The following is a 19,103-nucleotide window of genomic DNA, read 5'->3' on the forward strand; positions in this document are numbered from 1 at the left end:
GAAAATATCCAGTGAGCAGCAGTTCTGTGGGATAAAATGCCTTGTTGATGCCAGAGGTCAGAGGAGAATGAACAGACTGGTTGGAGCTGATAGAAAGGCAACAGTAACTCAAATAACCACTGGTTACAACCGAGGTCTGCAGAAGAGCATCTCTGAACACACAACACGTCCAACCTTGAGGCAGATGGGCTACAGCAGCAGAAGACCACACCGGGTGACCCTCCTGTCAGCTAAGAGCAGGAAACTGAGGCTACAATTCACACAGCAACACCAAAACTGGACAATAGAAGATTGGAAAAACGTTTCCTGGTCTGATGAGTCTGGATTTCTGCTCCACATTCAGATGGTAGGGTCAAAATTTGTCGTCAACAACATGAAAGCATGGATCCATCCTGCCTTGTATCAACGGTTCAGGCTGCTGCTGGTGGTGTAATGGTGTGGGGGATATTTTCTTGGTTCACTTTGGGCCCCTTAGTACCAACTGAGCATGGTTTAAAGTCCACAGCCTACCTGAGTATTGTTGCTGACCATGTTCATCCCTTTATGAGCACAGTGTACCCATCTTCTGATGGCTACTTCCAGCAGGATAACGCTCCATGTCTTAAAGCTGGAATCATCTCAGACTGGTTTCTTCAACATGACAATGAGTTCCCTGTACTCAAATGGCCTCCACAGTCCCCAGATCTCAATCCAATAGAGCACCTTTGGGATGTGGTGGAACGGGAGATTCTCATCATGGATGTTCAGCCGACAAATCTGCAGCAACTGTGTGATGCTATCATGTCAATATGGAGCAAACTCTCTGAGGAATGTTTCCAGGACCTTGTTGAATCTATGCCATCAAGGATTAAGGCAGTTCAACCTGGTACTAGCAAGGTGTATCCAATAAAGTGGCTGGTGAGTGTATGTGCTGCCCATAGCTCTTTAACGACAGGCCTTCAGAGGGCTGACCAATCAGATGATTGTGATCCTTAATTAGACAGCAACCAACGTAAGTGTTTTAGACACAGGCTGGGATAATGGTTTTCCAAAACACCTGTGAGAAAAAACAGGGATTTTTTTTTAAAAGTTGTAAATCATTAAAGCTACTACAAAGGTACCAGAGGGACAGTATAAAGCCTAAAAAACTCTTCAAACTGTAAACAAGTGCACTCTTAAATGTGTAATTATCTCCCAACAGGTCCAAATTCTTCCCAGTCCGCACAGCAGCAACCAGAAATCGACCAGGGGACCCCACCAGCACCCAGTCACCCCTTACAGCCGTCATCATCAGACTGCTCCTCGCTACACTCTCCTCCACTATCCCCAAAAGTCTCCTCTAGTCCTCAGTTACCTGATATTCCTTCTGACCCACCAGCCATGGAAGGCTGCAGCCCAGCAACAGGCTCTGAGGTGCACTTTGACCCTCAGGGGTGCTCCACAGGAGGCGAGGAGGACGATGCCAAGTTAGAAGAGACGAAAGAGGCCAAGAGCAACAAGAAACGACCTCTGCGTTGTCCCATGTGTAAAGTGACGGTCAACTCCAGCTCCCAGTTAGAGGCTCACTGTAGTGGTAAGTGCTATGGTGCTACTGTTTTTGCTGTTTAATAAAAATACCTGCAGGTGTTCTGGTTCTTGGGTGTGAATTGACATGAAGATGTAAAAACAATTTCGATTTGTAAGAGTTTTTTTTGGCCCTCTCTGCATCAGGCTCCAAGCACAAACAGATGCTCGATGGTCATAAAAGCAACCAATCACAGCGCAGGGTCAAGATGACATCATCCCCAAGGCCCAACTTCCGAATTAAGCAGCAAATGAGCAGCAAGACCAGGGCGATTGTGGGCGTGTCCGGCCAGCCTTTTCACTGTGAAATGTGCCAGGTGTCCGTCAACTCAGAGACACAGCTGAAACAGGTTTGTGTTTACGTGTCCAAACCAGAAGTTGTACAAAACTGACCTCTTTAAAACAAAACCAGTTTCTGAATCCCAGCTCTGTGTTTTCTTTGAAGCACATGAACAGCAGGAGACACAAAGAGCGTTTGGCTGGGAAGCCCGTCAAGGTGAAGTTCACTCCATATAATAAGCTACAACCAGGCGCTATCTTAGCGGTAAGAATTTGTCAAATACACACACGTATGTTGTTTTACTTTCTGTCTTGTGCAAACATCTCATCAATACATACATCAACTCCATGGATACAAACAGTTAGCCCTGCCAGGCACCTGTCAGCATAGCTCCAGGTCTGATGACTGCCAAGTTGATGACAGATTTAATAACTAAATATCTCTGTTTGCTATGTGATAAGTCTGTGCTATTTTTAATGTAGTGCCCTGTTTTTACAGCCATGAAGCTTCAGAATGAAACCAATGGAAGCCTTCAACCCTAAAGTTACAGTAAAATACAGCTTTGTAAGCTTGTTGTTGTAAATAAAAAGACAGCAAATTTCTACATGATGTAGTTTTTAATATATTTACAGCTTTACAGTTTCATTTACAGATGCTTTTGTCCAATGCGACATACAACACAAGCAAGAATTTAGACAGGAAAACTTAGTTAGTGAGACAACAAGCTATTTGGCTGCAAGTGCTGCCATTAAGTGCAGGATTTTTTTAAAATTAATTAATAAATTGATTAATTAAAGTAAAAAGGGACTCTGTAGATCGAGTTAGGTAATTTATTCCACCATTTGGGAACAACAGAGGAGAAGAGTCTGGCTTGTGATTTGGAGCCACTCTGGGCTGGGAGCACCAGGCGTCTTTCACAAGCAGAGCATAGTTGGCGAGAAGGAGTGTAGACCTGGATGAGGGACCCCAGGTAGGCAGGAGCCGTCCTTGACAATGTTTTGTAAAGCCAGAAGAAGAGCTTTGAATTTGATTCAAGCTGCCACTGGAGGCCAGTGAAGAGGGATTAACAACGAGGTGAAATGTGCTGTTTTGGGCTGGTTAAAGACCAGACGTGCTGCTGCATTCTGGATCATCTGCAGAGGTATAAATCTACACGCAGGGAGGCCTGCTAGGAGAGAATTGCAATAGACGACGCGTGATATCACAAGGGCCTGTATTTGATTAGCTAGCCTCATGATACACCTTTGAGGATTGCATTGTCAGATTTCTAATTCACTGTCTTGATCCAACTGGAAAACCTCAATGTCCATCACTAGAAAAGCCACAGAATTTTGTGTACACATTAAATTATTTTTATTTTAACAGAGTCTGTCTGTTTCTTTGGTTTCAGACTAAACTGGCTCTACAGAAGCAGATATCCAAAGCCCTCCCAGCAGGGTTCCTGACCAGCCCCCTCAATCCAGCCGCCTTGTGCACCATGGCCTCTGGACCATTTTCACTTCGACTCCCACCTGGTCCTGCAGCCATCATCCAGGGTCCCCTGATCAGCCCCACCCTCTTCAGGCCTGCACCTGGACCTCTGAGAGCCACACATGCACCTATTATCTTCTCTCCTTACTAGTAGTGAGCCAGGCTAGTCCTGAAAACCTCTTAACCTTGAAAAGGTCAGACTTGTAGGAAAGTTTAACATGGCTGATGGAGACAAAGCAGCCAGGACACAACGTTGGGACTGCATTGGCAGAATATAAGTATGTCACATCATGAGAACAGTATGCACAAATCCTCAGTGTGGATTGAGATTACAGCACTGACTGACAAATGGATCAACCTTTAAAAAGGAAGGACCTCCGCTCAGCTGTTTTCCCTCAACAACAAACTGTTGAGTGCATGATCCTAAGGGTCTGGACCCCTCTGGAAGCCATAATGACAAGCATCTCTTACATTTATTTGTATTAAAATAAAAGACTATTACACTAGGGTATTTAAATGTTAAGTGTTTGTTGCTTTATTTATTTTACTTGAGAGCTTTATAGTTTTTCTCTGGGAGAACAAGTACAAACTTCTGTGTCTACTTAAGTGTCCATGACAGAATCCAGAAAATGCTACTTTCTCATCAAATCACTATCAAGGAAACCAAGGACAACTGTAACTCCAGATAACTAAGGATACTGAAAATCAAGAGTCATTGTCTTGTTTGGATTCCTGTTGTTTATTATTCATCTAGGAAGAACACATACACTCATGATACCTGTGTGTCTTTCTCTTTGTGTTGAGAGACGACAATCAACCACCAACCAAGAATTCTTCCCTCATGGAGACAAGCGTCTTTTAATACATATTACGAGAGCATTTACTCACATTATGAAATGTAAAGGTTACAAAGTGATGGTGTGAAAATAAGTAAGTTTTTTAACAGCTTGATGCTGTTTGTGCAATATGAAGAGAGGATATTATGTGCTGTTCCCAAATTCAAAGTATAAAAAAATGTCTTTTTAAAAAACATTAATGTAAAGAGTTGTATAATAAAGTATAACATATCACCTCCCTTGTCATCTAATTGTTCATCCCAAGCAATATGTATTTTTCAAGTATCAATTAAACTAATGACTATTGTAACTGTGCATTGACTGCAATAATGTAAATAAGTATGTGTGGAACATGTAAATACTGTAACTTATATGAACTTATAAAAAGTACTCCTTTTACACAATGTGGATGTTTTTTTCACATGACATCATGTAATACAAGATTATCAGTATGGTATACCGGACATTTGCTTTTGATTGAGACGCAAGTGCCATTAACATAAATAAGTATGACACCCTTTTATTTTAGGTAACTCAAAGTAACTAACCTTTTCATCAGATGTAAATGTGTGCTGAACAGAGACTGTAACACAGGTGCTGAATCAGTAAACAACCCATAGACAACAGTGTATCTTACTATGATACTCTAATGCCCTCTAGTGGTAATTTTCAAACAAGGGCAGGACAGGATAATATTGTGGGTCACAGACAGATGTCCGCAGTTTCCCCAGCTTACATAAGCTTAACAGACAAAACATTTTGACTCAGGTTTTTCCTTTTTTTATGTTTTTGATATGACTGTAGTATGAAAAAAATGAATTCTAAATCTCTTTCTTACTGGTGGATTAGAGAAAGAGATTAACTGTAAATAAGACAGGCATAATTTTTTTCCCTCTTGAAAAGGAGGTTAGGGTTTTTCAGCTCTTGATTTGGACGTTATTTGAATGAAAGGTCGGCCACAGCATGTCCAACTGTTTGTTTCTGAATGCTTTAGTTTGTAAAACTATGGAAGCTGCAGTGATCCGACCGCAACATCGACCGAGACATGCAAGCAGATGGAGCCACAGGCTGACAGGTGAGCTTTGATGTTATTGTGAAATGAGTGATTGCAAGTTGTTGTCAGAAGATTGAAACAATAGTGCATTATGTTAGTGTTATTTTTGTTTTATGAAATATTTATTATAAGGAGGTACAAAATGTTCAGACCCATTCAACAGTCAGACCATTGTGAAGCAGTGTGAAATCTAGAAAAGTCAGTGAAATGCAAGTTACAAGGAAGGTAAACTTTGAAGGGAAGTAAAACAAAACCTTTAAAAAACTTACTATAAATTAAATAAATAAACAAGAAAAGAATACATGAAAATGCCATACATATCAGAGGAAGGAAGAACAGTTCAAAAGATAAATGAGGAAACAATTCAAACTAAAGGCAATACACAGGACATCAGATGAGCACTGAGAACATATGAATAGATTAAGAGTAGTAGAAAAAGTAAGACAGATAAGAAACCATTTGAATATCTGACAAGAGGGTGTCTGTAAAAGTCAATCTAAAGCAGTAATTTATGTTGGTTTATTATTCTGGGCTCCATCTCCACACATTGTGTTTGTACACTATTTTCTGTGTCAGGTGTACAGACACAGAATGTAACTAACCTCAAAAAGAAGAGAAAATTATAGGATTTACTACTTTTCAGTCGTGTGTTGGCCCAGATTTTCCTGACCTGAAAAAATAAGCTTTTACTTCCCGGAACTGACGTCAGTCCGTGTTCGTCCTTTCCAGAAAAAATGGCAGCTGTTGACATCGACGTACCGGTGGACACGGAGCCCCAAATCCGTAATTCGGAGGACCTTGAACGGTAAACACACACTGTGTTCTGTTGAGTTGCGTTTTTGATGTTGAATTAACCGATGATACGACGTCTGAATTCTTTTTCTGTTAGCTGACAAGTCTCGGTCGCCATAAGGCTAACGACACGGGACAAGCTAACAAAGTAGCATGTTAAAGACAAGAGCGTGTATCTTTTTTTTGTCTTCTTAAAAATTTTCTTTTCATTTAAACCTATTAATCAACTGATATGATGTGTTCCTATGTCGATTTTTTAAATGTGACAGTTAACGATGGACATGTGAGATAAGTTTCGTTTACCCCCACCGAATCTTGCATTTCTTGGAAATAAACCTATTAGCATAAACTGACGTATGGCGAGCCACAGCTATATAATAAAAACAGTGTTACTGTGGAGATTTGCCTTTGTTTTAAGCTTATACGTGTATAGACGCTTTAATGCGAGACAGGAAATAAGTCCTGTAAGTCGGCAGCTTGTATATTCACCCTTCGAGAAACTTCCAAGCAACCTAGCCAGATAACATTCGTAAAACATGCTGCTCACACCACCAGATGATGTTACATCGATTGTGTAACTTGGTGAAAACTCCAGCCACACCTCATTTTTCCTCTTTGTTTAATTTTAGGATGATGGAATTCAAGAATAAAGCTAAACTTAATCAACTTTGATGAATTCTGTTGTCTCCTCAGTTTAATTTACCTTCCGGGTTGAAAGCGGCTCGCCTGCCTGAAGACTTTGCATGTTGTTTGTGTCCTGTCATCATCTGTCTGTGGTGTTACATAAGCTTACAGGAGTGTTGTTTATCGAGCTACAAGTTATTGACTGAAAAATGTTTAGCCTGTCAGCGCTAAATGTAATTTAAAGCACTAAACCATGTGCAGTAAGATCAGTGACATCATGCGGGAAAACACGTTCCTCTTTGTTGCAGTGCCAGCACGTGTCAATGTTGTTCTAAGTTTGAGATTTGAAGCGAATATATTTTAATTTTATACACTATAAATTAACATTTTTTTTCTATTATGACGGAGATTAAAATGGTACGTATCATTGTGTTACATACGGAATTGAATTGAACACGCCTGCCACGTGCGTTGGAGAAATACCACCACAGTGAAACGTAATACGTAAGAGTTTCGGTTTGGGAGTTGTCCAATTAGATCGTTGAGCTGGAATTCAAACACTTCAGGACTGAATGAAAGGGAAAAATTAACTGAATATTCCTTTTACTTTTATGTGAAACAGTAACAAAACTCGTGAGAAAGGTTAGATTTAAATATTTTACTTGTACTGGATGTCATGCTTTTAGTGCTAATGAGTGATTTATTAAATCTTGCCATATTTTAGTTGGTAAAACTCATCAGTGTGAATTCTGAGTTGATTGGAGCATGGTACTTAAGTTGGTAAATAAGCCACCTGAGTCTGGATAGGACCAAGATACGTTTTATCAGTCTGTTTCCTGGGTATAAAAGACACGAACAGGAACAAGAAATCAAGCTGTTTTTCCGTTTTGTACAAAAAGCGAAAAAACAGGAAATGGCTTGTTTTTTTTGTTTTTGTATTTTGCGCAAAAGACAAAAAAAAACAAAAACGGCCCGTTTTTTGTTTTTACCATTTTTACACAAAAAACGATGATTCCACTCAATATTTCATTTTGTTACATATATCTGTATATATTTAATTTGAAACGGTTTATGTGTTTTTCATGATTCAAGATTAAAAAAATGAGTATCATCTAAGTATCATCATCCATGTATGGATCATTTGGACATTTGGGGATGATTGAAGGCATCGTTATGGCACGAAACACCTCTGGATCATTTAAATGCCTACTTTCCTCGTGCCTCCTCGATCATTTCTTGTGCGTTTCATTGCTGACAAATAGGTTTCTCTCTTAATCAATAGATAGATTACTTCCGTGTAAATCCTGTACTGTGTACACTACTTGCGTTGATTTGGATAAATGCAGGCAGTTCACTGAAAGTCCGGTTCTCCAAGCCTGCCAGAGGAGTTTTATTGTGAAGGGCACAGCACTGTCGGGCTTTAAAGCAAAATGAAATATTGAGTGAAATCATCATTTTTTTTTGTGTAAAAACTGTAAAAACAAAAAACGGGCCGTTTTTTAAAATCTTTTGCGCAAAATACAAAAATGAAAAAACAAGCCATGTTTTTTCGTTTTTTGTACAAAACGGAAAAACAGCTTAATCTCTTGTTTCTGTTTGTGTCTTTTATACCCAGGAAACAGACTGATAAAACATACCTTGGTTGGATAGAAGCAACTTTTTAAGTCCTGGTACCCATACTGATATCTGGGTTTGGTATGAGTGCTCAGACTGATGATAGGATCAGATAAGTGCACCCAGAGTAGTTTCACTTAAAAGTTTCCTAACTTCTACTCAAATCTGTAGTGGTATCTTGGGCTTCCTGAAATGACATGTTAAAACTGATCTTTAACAATGAATAGGCATTTTCATCCAACAAGTATGCATGACTCACACACAGTCAGATAAATCCAGGAATAGAAGAGGAAAAAAAAGTTTTAAATTCAAGCTACCCACAACGTATGTTTACTGTTAGTCACTGAATCAGAGCTTACTTGTTTTTGTTGAGGCAGCTTTGTTTGCATGTGCTTATTATCAGCTGGGACTTCATGTCGTGAATCAGGAACAGACGTTAACGCTGATCTCTGGCTGAAAGGAACACATCAGCAAAGTTTTATTCAGTTACATGATAATCTAACATTATTATTTTATTTTATTATTTATTCATTTGTTCCATACATGAAAGCTGACAAACAAATCCATACACAGGTGCACATTACACCCTAAAACAAACACATTCATGTTAGGAAAGGAGCAGCATGAAGAGAAATGTCTCCTATATTATATATAGCATTATATATCTCCTACTTGAACAACTTTTTAAAAAAGAACAGATGGTCTGACATCACATACAGTTGGTTTTCAACAGCCTACATTAACCCGTCATTGATTTTAACAACAAAAACAAATAAATAGCCTACAATAAAATAGAACCCCCCAAACATTTCAAATTTAAATCTCAAAACATGCATCACATCCAATTTAATTTTTCTAGTGTGTATTGACTCAATTTTTTTTGTTTTGCATTTATACATTTTTTTAAATCGATGAGTCTCTGCACAACCCTTTAAGTCCCGTGATTGAAAATTCCATATTTTTACACCTACAACTGAAGTACACATTTGCTTTAAAGTAGTTCGAGCAACTTGGTGCTTAAAATATTTTTTTTTTCTATGATTTTGATCTTCTGTGGTAAACACAAATAGCTTTTGTAGGTTTTCTTAATTAAAGAATGCTTTTTTTGTGTTTGTGCATTTTCTCACAGAGTATTCGTTGTAGGAGATAATAGAGTTCTCTGAACATCCATATAGCTATAAATAAATGAGTCGCTCTGTAAAAAATGCGATGTCTTTCAAAACACTGAAGGAAAACAAGAAAGGTTGAAAATGGAAGCAGCTTTTCAAAGTAGACAGACAACATTTCATCACCAGCTCTGTTACTATTAGCCATGAATCCTCAGTGGCTCCTTTATTTAACACTTGGTGCTTTTTATGGCACTGTAGCAGGTGAATTTCACTGCTAAGTTTAGTCCTGGACTGAGTGTACCCTGCCGTGCTGTCCCACTTTCAGGTGTAACACCCCACCCGCGAGTCTTCACACCCTCTACCCCATTTAAATTTCCATACACTCTGACTTGTGCGCACATTTATTTCTTGCTTATTTGTCCTAACATTTGCTGTCTTTTTCTTATTTTCCCAGGCAAGCTGAAGACTACAAAGAGCAAGGAAATGCATTCTACAGCCAGAAAGATTACTCAGAGGCTTTCAACTTCTATACTAAAGCCATTGGTGAGCAGTTGTTTCACACTATAGCTGCGTTTCCACCAAGTAGTACGGGTCGGTTCAGTACGGTTTGGGACGGTTTGGGACAGTCAAGTCTCATCCCGTTTGCGTTTCCACAGCAAACTGTGCTCTCTCGTGGTGGGCGGCGTGTAAGCCGGATGCCGGAAGCCACGGCTGATAAACAATAGCGCGACGCCGTAGCAGCTTACCCCGTGATTAAATCCAACAAAGAAGAAAACGCAACACAGTAAACAAAGAGCACGGATGGAAGACATGCAGCATTTCGTCCTCTCTGTGATTTTCATGTAACTCTCTGTTACAAAGTGCAATCAAGCTCCGTTTCAGAGAAGTCTGTGTGCCACCAGGAGAAATGCAGCCGCTGTCAGGGTAAGTGACGATTCTTTTGACCAGTCAACCGTCTGCAGTGTGTTGCTCCACCTCCCGAGAGCGGATCGGTTCAGTCTGGCACCCATACGAAAGGGTCCCAAAAAAGTGGGACGGCTCGTCTCGGTTTTTAGGGATCCGTCCCGGGATGAGTCTGTGGAAACGCCGCTAAAAGCGCACCGTACTGAGACGAACCGACCCGGACTGCTTGGTGGAAACGCGGCATAAGTACCCTATTCTGTTGCTGGAATTGACTGCTTGGTTTGATGTACACAGCCCTAAAAGAATCTACTTGTCACAGATAGTGTTCTGTTTTATGCGACCAACTGACAAACGCTTCACGTCTCAGTTTGCCGTTGTGACATTAACCTCTCTTTCTCTCTAGATGCATGCCCCAAAAATGCCAGTTATTACGGCAACAGGGCAGCCACCCTCATGATGCTCTGCCGCTTCAGAGAGGCCCTTGAAGATTCCCAGCAGGCTGTGCGTCTTGACGACTGCTTCATGAAGGTCAGTTTGATGTAGTTGAACATCAATCGCTCCGTCTCCTCTTCAGCTTTTTCTTCCCAAATCAGCCACAGAGCTAAAGAGTGATGTTGAGGCGTGTGCTTTATTTTCCTGTAGGGTCATCTGCGAGAGGGGAAGTGTCACCTGTCTTTAGGCAACGCCATGGCAGCCAGTCGCTGCTTTCTGAAGGTTTTAGAGATGGAGCCAAGCAACAGAGAGGCCCTGCAGGAGGTGGGAATCAACTAAATGAATCGCCATTTTTCTTACGGAAAAAGGAAGGAGCTAAAGAGTGCTGATTGGTGTTTTTTTATGTTTCAGAATAAGAATGCAACAACTCTTCTGGAGTTTGAACGCATGGCAGATTTTGGTTTCCAGAAGCGGGATTTCAGAAAGGTACTTGCTGAGGAGTTTTTCTCTTCATTTGTTTTACCAGACTCAGTTATAGTCTCTGTTTGTAACAACCCCTAGACTTATAGACATTCAGAATGATCTCGATCATGACACAAGACATTTAGCCTCTGAATATTTTGGAAATGCGACTTTTTTTGCCCATTGGAAACCTGCTTTTGGCTCTCGTCCTGACCCAGGTGGTGTTCTGTATGGATCGGGCTCTGGGTGTTGCTTCTGCCTGCCATCGTTTCAAAATCCTCAAAGCTGAGTGTCTGGCTCTGCTGGGACGATATCCAGAAGCCCAGTCTGTGGCAAGGTAAGAATACCTGCTGTTAGGTAGTACATACTATTTTCTTGCACAGGAGTTTTAGCAGATTGACATGTTTTTCAGGGCAGATTGAATAAAAATACCTCTCATTCCAGTGACATCCTGCGACTGGATTCCACAAATGCAGACGCCCTCTATGTACGAGGCTTGTGTCTCTACTACGAGGACTGCATTGATAAAGCTGTGCAGTTCTTTGTCCAGGCTCTGCGAATGGCTCCTGACCACGAAAAGGCTCGGCTAGCCTGCAGGGTAACTGTTAATATTACTTCTTTAACCACAAATTGTTACGAATCACCTGCAATGAACAAATTAAATTTTAAAAATCCCATAAACCAAAACTGCAAAGAGCTTGTAAACAGCTTTGATGATGTATCATTTTTTTTAAGTGCAGTTACAAATAACACAACTAGGGTTGCAACTAACTATTATTTTAGTAATTACTCTGATGGTTATATTTACGACTAATTGATGAATTGGAAAAAAAAGGATAAGAATGCATAACAATAAAATGAGCAAAACCAAGCATAAAGAAAATATATTATAAAGTAATAAAAAATACATTGTTTTGTCATCAGATTAAGAAAATAGTGGGCCAAAAAGGCAAATGATAGAAATATGTCCTCAATCTTTTCAGCTGCAGGTCAAACAGTTCACCCCCTCTGCCCTACCACTATCTGTAGCAGCTAACGCTAATGTTAACGTTAGTTTAATGAACTCCTCATGGTTTTCAAACAGAAATTACCCCTACAGCAGTGTTTTTGTGCAGCAGAAGCCCAGGGTGCTCGCACCAAACACCCCCTCCCTGCTCCTCTGCCAGTTTCCTCTGCTCTCAGACGGGGCCATATTTTACTTGACCAAAAACACAAATAAACGGACTCCCACCGGAAAAATCTGATATCGGTCTGCATTCATGCTTTATTTAGAGAATTTTCAGCGCGTTACTTCCACAAGAAAACACCGCTAAATAAGGCTCTAGTTCTCATGGTGTCTCTTCGTCCTGGCAGACTACCTGCGTTTGTTTATATCTGGCACAACGTGCGCGCGGACTGATACACTAAGGGGCAAGCGCCTCGTAGCCAGCTGTGGCTCTGCAGCGGAGGTAGCGGCGTTTTACGACACAACAAGAACTTATTTAGCGGTGTTTTCGTGTGAAAATAACGCGCTGAAAATTCTCTGAATAAAGCGTGAATGCAGACCGATATCAGATTTTTCCGGTGGGAGTCCGTTTATTTGTGTTTTTGGTCAAGTAAAAAATGGCCCCGTCTGAGTGCAGAGGAAATCGGCAGAGGAGCAGGGAGGGGGTGTTTGGTGCGAGCGCCCTGGGCTTCTGCTGCACAAAAACACTGCTGTAGGGGTCATTTCTGCCCTAAACCTTGTGATAGGACCCAACTTGTTCCATCCTGGAGTATCACTTTAAAGTTAAAACAACCTAGGAGTCAAGGAGGCATATGGAGTTTTTAGCATGATGGAACAAATTTCTTCAGGAAAGTTGCTTTATTAGTAGAGTTTGTGCTTGTAAAGACCAAGCAATAACTGATTTTAAAATATTTGTCCTGCAAAAACACTTGCTATAAATTGAAAACAAAACTTTGCTCAATAGCAGGACAACTGTTTGATTTTAAACCACGAGTCCAATGGCAAGGGGAACTTAATGCATTTTAAACTTACTGAAACTGTGGGAACTGTTTGATTTCCATCATGTTTTTGACTCATCATGTTCTCTTAATGCAGAATGCCAAAGCCCTGAAGGCCAAGAAAGAGGAAGGCAACCAAGCATTCAAGAACAACAACTATGAAGCAGCATACCAGCTGTACTCAGAAGCTCTGATGATTGACCCCAACAACATCAAGACCAACGCTAAACTCTACTGCAACAGAGCCACAGCAGGAGCAAAGGTGAGTAAATACTGAACAAAGAGCTACTGTTTATATAATCACGGATGAGTCCTTTACTTCATAACTTCATGGATGACTCTCTTATAGCCAGGGCTGTTATGCACCACTCTAATCAGTTTTTCCTCATCTACAGCTGAATAAACTCAATCAAGCAATAGAAGACTGCAGCAGTGCGATCAAACTAGACGACACTTACATCAAAGCCTACTTAAGAAGAGCTCAGTGGTATGCTCACCAATCAATACGAGCACTCTCATCCTGTTGTCAAGTATTGTGCAGATTTTAATGACTTTGATTCACCCACAGTTACATGAGCACGGAGCAGTATGAGGAGGCAGTGCGCGACTATGAAAAGGTTTACCAGACAGAAAAAACTTCAGGTGAGCTGCCAACTTCTTACTCATCTTTTCAGCACATGTACAAGCTTTTCTCTTTTTCAATTCATCTTTTTCCTCTCTAGATCACAAACACCTGCTGAAGACAGCGCAACTGGAACTCAAGAAGAGCAAGAGGAAAGATTACTACAAGGTGCTCGGGGTCGGTAAGAACGCCACAGACGACGAGATCAAAAAAGCGTATCGCAAGCGTGCCCTCATGCACCACCCAGGTGAGCAGCACACCTCGTCCTAAAACAGAAAAACAGTGTTTGACTATTCCCTGGGTAATCCCTGTTTGCTTTCGACTGTTTGCAGATCGTCACAGTGCAGCCACTCCTGAGGTGCAGAAGGAGGAGGAAAAGAAATTTAAAGAGGTGGGAGAGGCGTTCACTGTGCTGTCTGACCCCAAGAAGAAGGTTCGTTATGACAGCGGGCATGACCTTGATGATGATTGCGGCTTTGACGGCAGAGGTAAGTGCTTTTGTTTTCAGCATGTTCTGTATAAATAATGTCCAGAGCATGGTTTACTAACCATTTTTATAGCATCTACTGAGTAAGTTTTCGCTGGAGTAGAAGCACTGTTGTGTAAAAGGTAGGGATGGGGATCGAAAACCGGTTCCTGTTGAGAATCCATAAGAAATGTTTCAACCCATCCATATTGTTAGCCTTTGTGCTTAATGATTCCCTTATCAATTCTTTACATTGTGCCGAAGCCGCCGAGCCTTATGTCAACTAGTCTGCTGCAGCTATCTTAGCTTAGCAGTTAGATAACATTTCCTAAGAAAACTCTGATTCAGGATTTTCAGCTTGAGGTGTTACTGAAGAACCGACTACATAAAGAAATGTACATTACTCTCTCTCAGGAGATTCATATTCAGTACATTCCAAATGGTAACAATCACCTTATTTACCAAAATAACAAAATAGAGCAAGCTTGATGGTAACATATATGGGAAACTGCATCAATATGCTAGCAGTTAGCATACATCAGTATAACTTCAGCTTCCGGATAGAATTTCAACTTTCATCAAAGAAACATATCACATCAACTCTTTGTAAAAAATACTGAGAATTTCAAATCTCAAAAGCTAACAGGCAATTAATGGCTGACTTCATAACTACAGAAAGCTTCCAAACAACTTAAACCATTGCTATAACCACTTTGAGACACTAGATGGCCTACTTGAATTATTAATATATTGCAGCACAGTACATCAACGTCAAATTGTGTGCAGTTTTTACCTGTTTTTGTATAATTATGCCCAGAAATATCCAGATTAGGCAACAATTACATTTTATTCACTTACAGTATAAACTCAATTAAATGTTGTTGACACAGAAAACTTGTAAAGCTACTTTTTGTACCAAGAAAATTCACAACAGGAATTGATAAGGGAATCGATAAAGAATCAGATTGATAAGCAGAATCGATAAGGGCATCTGTATTGACAAAATCTCATCAATTCCCATTCCTAGTGAAAGGTAAAAGTAATGATGGGCTGATTGGCAATCCCTGCCTTTATAGAACAACTAAACCTCATTCTGGTTTCCTGTCTTAAGAGCAGTCTAAGGGATGACTTCACCTCTTTCCTGCTCTCTCTCTCTCTTCTTTATATTTACTTAACTCTTCTTTATTTATAAAGGCTCCTTTAAAAATTCAGTCATGCAGCCACAAGTGCTTCACAGGAGCAGAAACATTTAATCACAGCAATAGATGAGAATAGTCCTAATAAATAGTTCAAAGAAAAAAAGTTAAATAAAATAGAATTTATGAAACTAAAATCAAATGAGTCAGAACAAAACATGTTTTTGCATTTCTCTAAGAGCACACACTGTGCTGGGGATGAGCTTCTTATCACTCAGTAGTTAGAAAGATATCAAGATTACAAGTTTTGCATAATTAGAGGCACAGCTGACTCAACTTACAGGTGAACACTGTATCTACTAGAGAGGACTCGAAGCCTGACCAAACTGCACCTCTGCAGCCTTTAGTACGGACAAGTGATGCTAGCTGTGTCTGAAGAGTCGCTACACCACCTCCCAGGTCGACTGAAGTTACAAATGGGAGACATCAGAGATTACACAGTCAGTTTTATCATACACATGCCAGCACTAAGGTTACTTACCACTAGGGGGCACCACAAGTTCACGTTTCCCCAAGCACTAAACATCCTAGCAACATCTTTCTGAAATGGTGCTCTTGTGTGAATTGAGGGCCATACCAAAGTCACTATGGGGTATTTTTAACTGATGGAGCTGAGTTTCATATTTTTCACTCTGAGTCTTTTTACAGCTACTGTTATTGAAATATTTTCAAAGATACACTGTCCTTCACTCAGTTTGCTAAATTGGATCTCATTCAAACGCTCCTTAAAATTTTAGAGGTTTGTCTATAATTTGATTCTAAAATTGTACACAGCACATCTTAACATGCATTCTTATATTATAACCTATAAAATGCCAAGTACTTTACAAGTTCCTTAGGCTTAGGGATGCACCGATCCAACTTTTCTGGTTCTGATACTGATACCTGGGTTTTGGGTATCGATTGATACCGATCTGATACCAGCGTTAAATAGTGCTCCACCAGGGGGAGCAGTTTTTGTGGCAACCTCAGCTGAGAAGATGATGTCCATTTTTTTTTTACAGCCTATGCCTCCCACCAATACCAATCCAGCTTTGTAGGGCACGGATACCTGATACTAGGATAGGTATCTGTGCATCCGTACTAAGGTTGTGTGTTTCAACTTCCTGATCGGTGGATTTTTAAGTCCTGCACCAATTTATTTTTCAGTTACTTACAGTCATCTTCCCTGTATCCATATGTTGTCTCAGTGATCTAACAGGTCCTGAATCCCTCTGTTGTGCCCACAAACACTCCTTTATTTACTACTTTGTCCAGCAGCTTGATCAACTTCTATTCTGTGTTTGGTTTCAGTTTGTTTGCAAGGCCCATTTTAATCTTTTTTTTTGCATTTGCTTCTCTCTTTAGACTTTGATGCAAACAATATCTTCAGGGCTTTCTTCGGTGGTCATGGTGGAGGATTCAATTTCGATTCCAGTCCAGGTACGTTTAACCTCTAGTTTAGACCTTCATCAGCTAATCAAGCAAGGAAAGTTCAACAATTGAAAGTCTGTTTTATTTACTATCTTTACTCTTCCTTTTTAAGATGCTGGACCTGGAAATTTCTTTTTCCAGTTTGGCTAAAGCAAACAGCCCCACAGTGGACAAAATCAAGCTGGACCCACAGTCACCTCCTGATGCTCAAACCTTTGAGTGTCACACTAAACTCTCCCTACCTCTCCTTCAAGAGGTGTTTGATTACTGCATTCACTCTTCAGTTTACTCCACACACTGATGCTAACAGAACACTTGGATGATATTTATAGGTTTCAGTAACGATCTAACAAGATGAAGAAGTTCACAAAAGTCTTTTTTAAGAACAGTTGATAAGAGCACGCCCCTTTGCCAAAATCAAAGTGCAGTGAAATCCAGTTTTGTAAAAGTGGCCCACGGTTCATTCAGGAGATCAGCAGTTTTAAATGTAAGCATCATGAGCTGATTCATTTTAGAAGACCTTACGTGGTCCAAATGTTCAAAGTTTTCTTTAGATAGCATGTTAAGAGCAAGAGTCAACGTACTGTGGAATTTAATGTCAAAAACTGACCTCAGGACAGTCTCCTGACAGACAACTCCAGCCACTTTCGAGTGTCTGTCCAGGTTTCATTGGCTCACTTGCCAAATTGACTTGCAGGGGTTTTTTCTGTCTTCACCGTTTTTCCGTGCTGCATTGTATATTTGACTCGAATGTAAATCATTTTGTGTCCATAAAGTTTTCTTTTCCAGTTCTCCCTTGGTCTATTTATATTTATTGTACTGTATATTGTGTAATATATACAGCAGAATGCCAGTGTTCATTGTCTTCCTCTTTTTGTTAGACGCCTGTTAATGTTTTCACATCTTCCTTTTTGCTCTCAATTTGTGAAAGTCTTTTTTTTTCTGAAAAAGGTCAGAACTCTGCTTTCATACTCATGCAGATGTTTCCTTTTCTTGAAAGCACAGACCACACATCTGTCCCACTGACCCAAATTCAAATGGTGCCTTACCAGAGCAAACAAATCGAACATAACCTTTGACAAAAGCTGCAGAGCAAGCCGCATCCTATTTCCAAAAGGCAGCAGTCACACCAGTTTAGCAAGTGTTGTATTCTTTAAAGTCTCTTTTTCCTTGGAAAAGGATCTTTTCAGATCTGGCCTGTATGCAAAATTGAATTTATATCCTCCATCCTCCCTCAACATGAAAGACTTGTTTCTTTTGAGTCATTGATCACACCAGATCTTCCTCCAACTATACCTGTCATGCATGTTCTGTCAGTACAGCCCTTCCCCTACTTGTTCCACCTGTTTTTAAAGGGGCACTAAAAGTAGGTTGGAGGCTTCTGTTGTAATTGTTCTGTCACTGATCTGTGTATTATTTTTACAACGTGTCAGTGTTAACAAGACATGCTTTTCTTAGTGCAACAATAAAGGCTCATCTTTTAATGTAATGCTTGGCTTCTTTGTATTTTTTTTTACTCTTTACTGCCATGTAAATAATTAGATTTACCAAGATGATTTATCATTATTTATGAATCAACACACTGAGTATTTCCATTTGATGGTTGATGGTGCCTTTTTCCAGTTGGTTAAGTTATAAGCGAGTTTACACATTGGGATTTTATACGCCAAATAAAATGTGAGGGTGTCATTCTACCGGAAATATACAATTACATTTAAATCTGTTTTTTATTTTTCATTGTCTGGACAATCATAATTAAAAAATCTTAAACTGTAGGGATTGTATTACACCCCATCAGCTTTTTTTCTCATGTTTTTACCTTTTAATTAAAAACTTTTTTTTTTTTTTTAAAGTATTTTGCCTTTAAGGCGCGGACATAAATTTTATATTGAAGCTGTTTTATTTAAACGTGACAGGGCTAACATGAAACTTCAGTAGTCAGGACAGTTGTAAACTACTCATTTTTTATAATTCATGTACAATTTGAAGTTTTTAGTGGACCTATGTGAAGAATGAACTTGATTTAACTCGGGATACTTTTAACCAAGAATGAAAGTTTTACGCCAAAACTATAAATCTGCCGACTGAAAGATTTTAGCATAAAAAATACAGGACTCCAGTATTGAATATTCCAATATAGAGTGGCTTCCAGCGTTTCTTTCGACTTTATTGGGAACATTCTGTTCATTTGATTTATTAAAAACACATTTACAAATAAAATGGGCAAAAATATTCTTTTAATGACAGAAAATGGAAAAATTGTATAATAAAATCTTAATTTACTGTGGGGGTCCTCTGATAATAA

The 19,103-nt window shown here is 39.8% G+C and overlaps 2 protein-coding genes across 3 annotated transcripts in view; both read left to right on the forward strand.

Moving 5' to 3' along the window:
- LOC141785234 (zinc finger protein 385B-like) overlaps positions 1 to 4,414 on the forward strand; it is an 86,414-nt gene extending 82,000 nt beyond the window's left edge. For both annotated transcript variants that reach the window (XM_074663415.1, XM_074663416.1), the window contains 4 exons: positions 1,181 to 1,552; positions 1,690 to 1,892; positions 1,988 to 2,086; positions 3,213 to 4,414. In XM_074663415.1, the coding sequence (XP_074519516.1) occupies positions 1,181 to 1,552; positions 1,690 to 1,892; positions 1,988 to 2,086; positions 3,213 to 3,443 (905 nt within the window). In that variant the 3' untranslated portion in view covers positions 3,444 to 4,414. The remainder of the gene's footprint in view (positions 1 to 1,180; positions 1,553 to 1,689; positions 1,893 to 1,987; positions 2,087 to 3,212) is intronic.
- A 1,451-nt stretch (positions 4,415 to 5,865) lies between these two features.
- On the forward strand, positions 5,866 to 18,268 carry LOC141785500 (dnaJ homolog subfamily C member 7-like). Its single transcript, XM_074663841.1, has 14 exons — positions 5,866 to 5,987; positions 9,776 to 9,864; positions 10,628 to 10,752; positions 10,867 to 10,980; positions 11,068 to 11,142; positions 11,337 to 11,455; positions 11,563 to 11,716; positions 13,199 to 13,363; positions 13,497 to 13,588; positions 13,670 to 13,743; positions 13,824 to 13,970; positions 14,056 to 14,211; positions 16,733 to 16,807; positions 16,911 to 18,268. Exons 1-14 carry the CDS (start codon positions 5,917 to 5,919, stop codon positions 16,946 to 16,948), a joined length of 1,494 nt encoding a protein of 497 aa, XP_074519942.1. The 5' UTR covers positions 5,866 to 5,916; the 3' UTR covers positions 16,949 to 18,268.
- The last annotated feature ends 835 nt before the right edge of the window (positions 18,269 to 19,103 follow it).

The sequence above is a fragment of the Halichoeres trimaculatus genome, unplaced genomic scaffold (genome assembly GCF_033239565.1).
Source record: "Halichoeres trimaculatus isolate MK-OKI-2021-1 unplaced genomic scaffold, fHalTri1.1 fHalTri1_scaffold_23, whole genome shotgun sequence".
In the NCBI taxonomy this organism is placed as follows: Eukaryota; Metazoa; Chordata; class Actinopteri; order Labriformes; family Labridae; genus Halichoeres; species Halichoeres trimaculatus.

Bases quoted from the DNA above. Each gene is read 5' to 3' on its own strand.
- LOC141785500 (XM_074663841.1), top strand. From the start codon at position 5,917: ATGGCAGCTGTTGACATCGACGTACCGGTGGACACGGAGCCCCAAATC. The intron at 11,456-11,562 runs GTAAGAATACCT...CTCTCATTCCAG, and splicing joins GAAGCCCAGTCTGTGGCAAG to TGACATCCTGCGACTGGATT. The intron at 14,212-16,732 runs GTAAGTGCTTTT...TTCTCTCTTTAG, and splicing joins TTGCGGCTTTGACGGCAGAG to ACTTTGATGCAAACAATATC.